We start from the raw sequence: 10294 nt of genomic DNA, 5'->3' as shown, positions 1-10294 counted from the left end.
GGTGTGAGAGTTAGCCAAGAAGAGGCTAGATATAATGGGCCAGGCAGTGTTTAAATGAATACAATATGTGTGTTGTTATTTCGGGTAAAGCTGGCCGGGAGCTGGGCGGCAGAAACGTAGTCCGCCGCTCCTTTTACTATACTACAGCACATTTTGTAGCTGTGGTAGTGGCAAGCTCCCCTAGGCAGTGTAGGGTTCATAGTAAACCACAAGTTGATCACAAAACTTGGGAGCACAGCGAGAATGGTCTGACTGGCAGCTGGCAGATCTAGCCAAGGCAGATGGCTGGCAAAAAGCAAAGGTTAAACAGAATGAATAGAGGTGCCTGAAACTCATGATACTGTCCTGATTGGGCAAACAGTGCATGATCATGTCTCAGGTCAACAGAGCATATGAGCTCCCATCGGCTCAGCAACAGTGTGCTCAGCCTTTGTCTAGTTTCTGCCCCAACACCTTTAAAAAGGCCCTAAACACAGCTTGATCTTTTTTTAATAACAAAATTTATTTCTTAAAGTGAATTTTCAGAGTTGTCATTAACAATATTTCATAAAGCCAAAGCTGTTTTCTGTCTCTTGGGACCCCTCCCATTCTGGAATTCTTGGGAATCTCTCTCACTTTTTCTCAATAAACCCAATTTCATTTTACTCACTCCTTTCAGCAAATTTGAGAGGTGACTCTGATGGACATCTGGTACTTTTGTCCCCTAGGCAGCTGAGAACCAAGAAAGGCTTCAGTCACCCTCAAAAAAGATCAACATCAGTACATAACCTCTGCATGTAATATTTTTCCCCAAAGCTAGAAAGACCATAAATGCCACTAAGTTAGACAATTGTGTTTTTATAATGAACATTGGTTTATAGTTGAAGGCCAATGTCACTACTCTAGTGTTACTAGGTTTCAGAAAAGAACTTTATATGGCAAAGAACTGTTGTAAATAGTTTTAGGCTGACATTTCAAGTGTTTAGAAGCCATCTGTAGCCAGACAGGGTGACTTGTGCCTTTAATCTCAACATTTTGGAGGCAGAGTCTTTGAATATGAAGCCAGCCCAATTTACACAGTTAGTTTTAGATCAGTCAGAACTACAAAAGAAAAGAAAGGCATTTATTGTCTTCTGTGTCTATCCAGATATTTTCTGAAAACATCTGTACTGTGATATTTATTTTCTTTAACATAGTTTTCACTTACAAATTAATATAAAATGATGAAAAGATATAAAACACTTTATAGAAATTTGCATATCAAATTATAGCTATTATAAGAAAAGAGAGATACTATCTACTTTTTTTTCAGTACAATTATTTAGCACCAGGTATCCCGCTCTCAAGTTAGAGAATTTTTTTAATGTCTCAGTAACAACTCATGAGTAGGGGAAAGTTTACTATTCCTTTAATCTTGAAAGAACACTGAAAGTAAAGGGCAGGGGATGTAGAGATGGAGGACTTCCCTTGTGTAGCTCGTCACACACAGCATTAGCAGATGAAGGGAAAATGTGATGGGAATAGGACTCAGTAAGGGTATCCATGGTGGTAACTTTCATGATGACGGTAGTCATCCTGGTAGCCATCCTGGTAGCCTTGGTGGTAGTTATGGTAACCATATCCTGCATACTCATCTTCTGGGCAGCGCATTCCCAGTGACTGCTGAATAGCCATTTCCTGTCTTCGAAGTTGCATGGAATCAATTAAGTCATACACGATGACCATCGACCACATAGGAGAAGGATACCAAGATTTAACATTTCCATCTTTTCCAACTAGAAGCATGGAGAAGTACTCTGGGCTCACTTGGAAATAGTTGCGAATGTCTTTCACCAAGTGGGCTGGTACATCTTCCCGCTCAACAGTGGAGCTCCCTGGAAGAGCATTGGAATGGTTGTTAGTGGATTAAAGAGTCAAGAAAGAGTTCATAGACATAACAATGCAAGAGGAAATCACTGCAAGAGAAGACCCATAAACTTGTTTTCTTTAGCTCAAAATCCAGTTGTCTGCTGGGAGCATCCAACTAGAAATTATACACTGTGTTGTTCAAGGTGGTTAGTGTCAAACTATGGGGCACGTGGCATCTCTTTTGAGAATGTCACAAAACACGGAACCCAATGCCTTATTTTAATCCTGCAATACCAACATCTTTACACTGACAAACAAAAATGTTTCTATTTCTAGGCATGTTTCCAATTAGCTTGCTTCTTTGCCTTCCAGTTTTCTTTTCAAGAGACAATAGAAAGCTTGTTTTGACATCCAAGGTGAAAAATACCAATTACATTGAAAACCAATGACTGGATTTAAATTAGTAGTATATGTGGGAAAAGAAGAAAGAGTGGGGGGACCAGAAGCTTTCTGGGGGGGAGGGGGTCTGCTCCCGCACTCTGCCAACTATTTAACACACTAGCACTTATTTCAGTAGGAGGAAAGTGCTGCCTGCTGCAGCCTTCAGTCTGTAGTCATTTTCCTTAGTTTCTCTGAGCACTTTATTGAATTTCCTTATCTCTTGAAAGGAAATTAAGTTGATACAACCTCATAAAACAATCACGGAATTAAAAGATAGAACATAAAATACTTCGAAAACCTTCAACCCTGTTATCAACAAAAAGTGTGCTTTTGCTAATAAAAATGGATATTTTTTACTGTTAGCTTGAATAATTTTGTATCAAACCCAAGATTTGTTCCTAGTCCAGCCCCTGCCCCAGACACATCATGGACACACAAGCATATTTATGCACACACAGCGTTCTTTGAGGTATACTTCCTGCTCGCATCTAGCTTAATGTAATTTAATTAAACTTAATACTAATTCATAATATTTTAAAATAATAAAACATTACCATTAATTGGGAACAGTTCTAAGACACCTCCAACCTCTTCTCCAACGCCCAAAAGCTTCAGAATGGTTATGTGACGAAGACCTGACACAGGAGAAAAAAGTCACAACATTAGAGGAGAAGCCCTGAAAATATCTTTTAATTCCAAAAATCTGACATCTGATGACTTTTCAAGTCAATTTAAGTTGGAAAAGAATATAGAACATAAAACGCCAAATAAAACAATCTGTTCTCCATGTTTCCAAAAGATAGGAAACACTCTTAAAACTGAAAAGACCAGTTACAGATTTTAAGATTAGCAAAAATCAGGAAATTTTATGTGTCAGGGGTTGGATAGAAACACAAAAATTTGCTCTTAACATGACTTTCACTGTAAAATACCAAAATACGAAGCTCTTGGTAGCAAAATAGTAAACTACCTAACAGGAGCTAAGCACAGCGATGGGTTATTCTGAAGAAACAACTTAAACCTGACGTTCTCACACAGATTATGGATAACTTTGCCTCAGAGAGAAAAACCACACAAGTCAGGTGAGTCAGCACAGGTGTTTCCCTTGACTGGCAGGTTCTTCCTCCTGCAGAGGGTCCCCAGGGGAACCCAGGCAAGCACAGCTTGCTCCCCATCTTCAGCTAAGGTTTCTATAGAGGAGGGAAGGTCACGCCTTGAGAGCTGGTTGGAATTCTTTTGAAGATGAAAAGCATGTGAAGGATTCAGAAAGAAAACATCAGGATGGGGTAATAGCTTGGAGCTAATGATAAGATCAGTGGAGTAATGTTGCCCAGGGGAGAAAATTGAAAGCTTGTCTAGTGGAGGGCTTCTGGAAAGGAGGATCTAGAATCAAGGCAAACCACTGTTTCCCACAGTTTTGTTTGGTTTTCCACCTTTGTCTTTTCCCAGAAAGGTGAAGCATGCTATTCTGAACCCCAGTGCGTCACATTTCCAGAAGGGAAGAATGTAAGTTTAGTGACTCCTGGAAAGCGTGGTTTGTTCACATTTCCTGCCTGTAACAAAAGGTTTGGCTTACACTCCTGTGGCACAGGCTTTCTGTGCTAGAAGAAAAAACCCAAACACCACCTCTTAGCCCTTGAAAGGGCATCTTTGAAAAGGCAGCAAACTATGGCTTTATTTGTCATCATTGCTTTTTGACACGGGTGGCACTCCACAGCCCAGGCTGGCCTGGAGCTCACAAATCCATGGGCTGAGACTCCCGGTGCTGAGATTATTGATATATGCCACTAAGGTGGAATTTGTTTTGATTTACATTTTTACTGTGATGCGGATGAATCCTTGGTTGCTCTAAGAATATTTTCCATAATTAGCACCATTGATTACTCCAAAGTGTAAATACAATTCATAATATTGACGCACTCAAGACTCTAAGTTGAAAGTTGTAAACTGTTAGCCTTGATAAATTCAGGGTAAGTGAGAAGTTCATAATTGGTCTTGCCATTTGGGGCTTGCTTTCTGCCTCCCTTTGAGTTATTTCCCATCTTACACTTGAAAAGTGCTTGTAGTTTAGAGACACTGAGCCATATCACAGAGCAGGGTCTAGATAATGTTCACAAAACTTTTGAAGACCCTTCCTTTAAAAATCAAGTACAATTTTAGAGCTACTTCCTCCTGGAAGAATCAAAACGGTCTTCATTTGTAACGTTGTAATGAATTTTGCAATGACCAGAACCCAGTCCTCCATAAATCTATGGATTTAAGGTGCGTTCTCCGCAGTTGCATAGCTCATGGGGGGCAGCTGTGACATGGACACCACTGACTTCACCATCACCCCATTTCACACTGAACCTAGTACTAAGTTCTCTGGACTGAGCATATGCTTCTGTGGCTACATTAAAAATGATACTAGTGCTTTCCATTAGCCTAATGTTTAGTAAGTAAGGCGTCGTGTTATTTTTCAAAACATTGAGGGATTTGCAACAAGGAGAAAAGAAACATTTTTTATTTTCCTTTTTTGACTTGACTTAATAAGGTTCAGAACCAGTCACAGTGACACACACCCGTAATTCCAACACACAAGAGGGTAAATCAGGAGGAGCTGGAGTTCCTAAGTGACATTCTGTCTCTAAAACCATAAGGTTCTGTTTCATTAATTCCCAGAATGAGATCAGTTTATGGAGAAGCATGCAATGTTAACAGCCAGTACCCAAGTATCAGATAAACAATGGTGCCTATATTTTATCATCTTGAGACGTGTGTAAAAATAAATCAAAACTAATTGTAAGTAAAATGGTAGATACTTCCCAGGGCGTCAGTGTAGCGTGTGGAAGAAAGAAGGTGAGGGGACCTATAGTTGACTAAAACAGTACTTGGAAAGCAACTTCACATTCAATAAATAGAATGTGTACCTGGGAATCTACGTTTGGATTGGGGTATATCTGAACGAGCCAAGGCCCTATGTTTCATTTTAGAACCATCCAGAAAGAAAGCGGTATGGGAAACCAGAAATGAGGTGCCTCCCACTCACCAAAATTGCATGCTTGGCCACTGAGTGCAGAGAGCTGTTGTGAATAGGCCCAGTCTTCATCATTAGGAGCAGAGATCACCAACAACCGCCTCCTCCATCGGAACCTGGAAGAGATGCCCAAGGCTGCTGTGACTGCTTCATACAACAGAGGCCAGTGTAAGAAAGAGCAACGTTGGCTGTTGGATTTTTCCATTCCCAGAATAGAGATCCCTGGCCCTTAGAACTCCCCCACAGATCCTGAAAACCATTAAGCTACATTGCCACATACTCATCCTTTTTCTGTTGAGACTTCAGTATGCCTGAAGGATATATTGGGCCCTGGTCACCATGCCTGATGGGGTCACTTAGGGTAAAGTGAAGCTCTCAGTTATAGCAAAGACTAGTCAAAACTGTAAGGGAGGCAGCCAAATCAAGACTACAGAATTGAAGCCCCAGCCGAGTTCCACGTGGAGTTCCGTGTGCATTGGGAAATGAGAATGCAAACAAGAATAGGCTAGAAAAAGACCACTAAATTTGACGTGGATGACTGTGGCAGCAGGAAGGAAAGTGAAAAGTCACTAAGAGTTAAAGAGGTTTCAGAAGAATAAAAGCCTATGCACTTTCTTTAGTAGCCAGTTGTTATTCTAGAGGCAAATGTAAATTCTGATCTTTATCTTATTATCATTAATAAAAGTCAGTTCAACTGCCCCCATGAAGTGGAAAGTCACGGGAATTTTGGCAAATCCAGCTTCTACTGCTAGTATGACTGTTATGGTGCACTAATTAGAGCTTCATCTTATATGTGGAAGCTTGAATTCAGGTTTGTCATCACTACTTTTTGGATGTCTTCGAGCATGTCACTAAGTCTCACTTTCCCCTTATTTCTGGAATTGAAAGTATCAGGGTCTCCTTCAGAGGGCGGTTACAAAATTAAATTCCAAACCCATCAGTATGCTATCCATGTGATGGATCTAGGAAATCGTGTCTTCGTTCTCAGCTCCCAGTTTCAAAACCTGTCATTAACCTACCCTAGACATCATCCATCACCATGCCACATGACAACGATTTGATTCTTGTGTCAGGGTATCATTTGAAAGCTCACTTTCACGACACAGTAAGTGTTCCTCACAAAAGCTCAAGAAAGCAAGCTGTATTTTCCCCAGTTTATGAATGATGAGAGAGACATAGAGAAGTGAGTGGGCTGCACAAGTAGTAAATCTAAAGTGGTACCCAAATGTAGGCTTAAAGATGCTGATGCTGTCGCCATGCTCTCAGGTTCCCAGTGTGGTATGAAACACATACAGTATGCGTCCAAGGAAAAGCTAAATGGAGTTGTCTCCAAAATGGAATGGGGGGTGTTGCTTTCTGCCTCAGGTGCAGGCAAACAGTGATTAACAATCACTGGGCACATGGTTTCTCTCCCTATGCCCTATCTCGATTCAGAGGGAACGCGAGAGCTCAAGAAAATGGCCTCTTGGAGAGAACAGCAGTTTGGGATGGGGGAAAATAATAGTCGAATGAAATACAAGCTCTGAATGGATGCCTGTCTCCCAAGTCTTGCCAGGAATGGCTTGCTGTGACATTACATTTGCTTCCTCTGCTTGTTTTTCTCCAAAGGGAAAGAAAAACAAGTCTCCGCTGAGGATAAGGAGATGAATGTTTTGGCACAGATGGAGGGAAAGGAGCACATGAGACAGTCCAGAGGTTCCTGGGAAAGGGGGCAGTGGCGGCTGCGGGGTCACAGACACGGTTGGTCTCTGGATTTCCCTGCTTCCTTAGGAGAAGTGCCAGACCAGCACTGGCCCCCAGCCAGGATCTAACCAGGCCAGCCTCTCTGGCCTACATGGAGCCATTGAGTTATTTTAGAGAAGTCTGTTTCAACTTGTTTACCTGTGCCACTGAATGAGGTTTTGATGGGACAGGGATGAGACGCCCTGTCTCAGACACAACAGTGCTTCCCATAAGGAGTGACTGGACTTCCAATATGGGGGTTTCAAGACCCCAGTTCAAGACACTGAAGGAAATAGCATTCAAGGCCCGAAAGTGACAAGACTTGTGACCCTGCTTTGGTCCCCATTTGAGGCAAATTGTTCTTCTGTCGCTCCAGTTTCTCAGTCAATGAAACTCTACAAAGTCTGCATGTGTTTGCTTTCTTTTAACTGGCATACCAAATTAGTGTGCATTTGGTCACTCTTTGGGGCTTCTGTCTCAGGGATGGGTAATTATAGTGTAAAAAACAGTGCTAAAGACCAGACTGCCTTCAGGGTCTGATCAGTTGAAACCAGGCTGTGCTGTCTCACCAAGTCAGCAAATTTAAGGAAAGTTCCCATTTAGGGATTGACTTAGTCATTGGATTTTTTTTCACCCAGAGTTTTTTTTTTCTTTTTCCTTTTTCTCTTTGCCAGGATTTCAATTCTGAGTTTCTCTCACCAACACAGAGTGGTATAGGGCCTGAACAACATGCTGGAATACAGTAATAGCCTTTAATAAATAACAGTTATAGGTTATAGTAAATAACCATTTATTGGTTACTTGCTTTGTGCTAAGTCCTGGGCCTTTGTTACCTTTAATATCCAATTTCCCTTCCACAATGATCTTAAGAAAAAGAACACTTATCATCATTGTGCAAATTAGAAGACTGAATCCTGAGGTGGTTAAAAAAACAACCCAATTTCTCACAATCGATGAGTGAGAAAAAGATAAAAGCAGAATTCCAACATGGGGCTGTTTTCTTCCTGTCTCTGAGTAATACACTACTCTGTTTAAATTTTTAAGATAATTCTTTGAATATTTCACATTTTGATCATATCCTCTACTTTCCAACACTCCCAGATTTACTTTTCCACCCATAACTTCCTACCCACTCAGCTTCCAGTTTTTCTCTTCTTCTAAAAAGCTATTAAGTGTTAGCCGGGCGGTGGTGGTGCACGCCTTTAGTACCAGCACTCAGGAGGCAGAGGCAGGCAGATCTCTGTGATTTCAAGGCCAGCAGCTTGGACTACAAGAGCTAGTTCCAGGATAGGTTCCAAAGCCACAGAGTAACCCTGTCTCAAACAAACAAACAAACAAACAAACACACACACAAACAAAAGCTATTAAGTGGAATTTACATTGTCCAGCTGCTTTCAGGAATAGGGCCCGCCCTGGGGTCACCATTGAAAAACACGGACTCTCATTCTCCCAGCAGCCATCAAGTGTCAATCTCTCTTCAGCTAGTTAGTGGAATTTGATGTCTACCATGAAAGGGGGTCAGGGAGATTTTAAGTTCAGAGAAGGTGATTAACTTCAAGGAAAGTGTTTTCTTTACATGACAGAGCAATTGTAATACAGACTTACAAAAATTATGAAACCATGTAGAAGATCTGTGGGTGCATATGTACACATGCATACATGCATACATACATACATACATGTTCTTGCAAACTTTAAAAGAATTTGACCTAATGACAAACTTGCAACAACAAATGAGGTTGTGTAATTGAATAATTAGGAAGTACAGCGCAAGTTGAAGTCTAAGTGAACATAATTGTGGAGGGAATGGATTTGAAAATATTCAAGGACAAGAACCTATGAGCAACATTTTATATCTGAATGTATACCAGGTAAAGCTCTTGGTACCAGTAAAATGAGTATACAGCAACTCCGGATGGAGAAAGGGCACCTACTAGCATTATTTTCACTTTAGAGTGGAAAGATTTTTAAGGCAATTTACTTGAGAAGCACAGGGTCAGCATCATGATTGTGTTGCAGACTGAATTTCCATACGAATGATAAATGGGACCTCCTTTAGATTAGATGCCATGCCCTAAGAGCCCTGAGTCCCTTGAGCCTGCAGGAAGTCAAGTTATTCACTTATTAATCCCTGAATTCTTGAGACGCTGTCTAACATGAGACAGTGTCTAAAGATTCAATCCACGTGACACACATTTAACATGGAGCCTCCAGCAAACACTTGCTTCATTTCTGGAGACCCTCAACCGTGAAGTGTATACAGTTGGGGTGGAACTTGTATTGAGGTCTCTGATTTTTTTCTGTTGTGGGTGTATTTTTCAATTTTGCCTCTCTTAAAGCCTCAAAGTCCCTGTGAAATTTTCACCCAACATTGGAAAAGGCATTTTTTTTAAACTCTCTTTTCTGGGGTATGTTCCCCCTCCTTGCTATCAAAGAGCTTTGAGTACACAATACTCCCCAGAGAATCCTGAAGCTCAGTCAAAGGGATTCCTACTTTTAGGGTTTTAGTAAGACTCTTTTTGTTTTGTTATAAGGAAGTGGAACTCAAACAGTATACCAAGTCCCATTTAGAAATGAAAGTACACTCATGTAAAACAGAATGTCATGATCACGGCTTCTTAGAGTCACTGACTGCGTGAAGCAATCCCCGTGGAAGTTCCGAATTCTATGCTTTGTACCAAAAAAAGGAACTGAAGACACCCATCCAGCATCACCAAATCAACCTTCATAGTTGGAACCTTGAAACCAGAACCAGAACCATTTTCAGACACACACAGCTAAACCCAGCAGGCAAGAAACAGACAAGCACCCTCCCAGAAGCACATGTGAAGCGCTGTGTTTCTTTGGTTCTGGGCTCACTGCAGGCAAAATTGCACTAGCCTCTCCTAGGAATGCAAAGATCATGTACCTGGAAAGGAAATTCTCCAGGGACTGTTTTTTGTCCTCCTTGCAGGTTATGCCCTCCTTCTTCTGCTTCTCCATGTCTTTTATTCGGGACTGGAAAGTATCGATCAGATCGAACACAGACTTCATTGCTATTGGAACTTCATAATATTGCTGTTTAAGAAAGAACAGGGTATATATAATTCCAGTGAGGTCTAGGGAAATCTTCTAATTTGGGGTCTAGAGGGTTTGATGGTTTATAGATGTTCTTTTGCAAGAGTACTCTCTTCCAATTGCTTGAAATTAGTACTTCAGGAAGCGATTCATATGTTCATAAAGAATTATTCTTGCTTTCTTTTACTAAAAACAATTTATATCTTCCTTACCATATAAACCCTACATTCA

The 10294-nt window shown here is 40.9% G+C and overlaps 1 protein-coding gene across 1 annotated transcript in view; it reads right to left on the bottom strand.

Annotated features, from left to right (window-relative positions):
• Positions 1-1321: 1321 nt before the first annotated feature.
• Positions 1322-10294, bottom strand: part of Ccdc80 (coiled-coil domain containing 80) — a 31542-nt gene continuing 22569 nt past the window's right edge. The window contains exons 5-8 of the mRNA XM_048422524.3: positions 9915-10063; positions 5297-5400; positions 2823-2903; positions 1322-1853 (exon numbers count right to left, since the gene is read on the bottom strand). Of these exons, the coding sequence (XP_048278481.2) occupies positions 1507-1853; positions 2823-2903; positions 5297-5400; positions 9915-10063 (681 nt within the window). The 3' untranslated portion in view covers positions 1322-1506. The remainder of the gene's footprint in view (positions 1854-2822; positions 2904-5296; positions 5401-9914; positions 10064-10294) is intronic.

Source organism: Myodes glareolus, chromosome 2 (assembly GCF_982192425.1).
Source record: "Myodes glareolus chromosome 2, mMyoGla1.1, whole genome shotgun sequence".
Classification (NCBI taxonomy): Eukaryota; Metazoa; Chordata; class Mammalia; order Rodentia; family Cricetidae; genus Myodes; species Myodes glareolus.
This window is presented reverse-complemented; position numbering and strand designations above follow the sequence as displayed.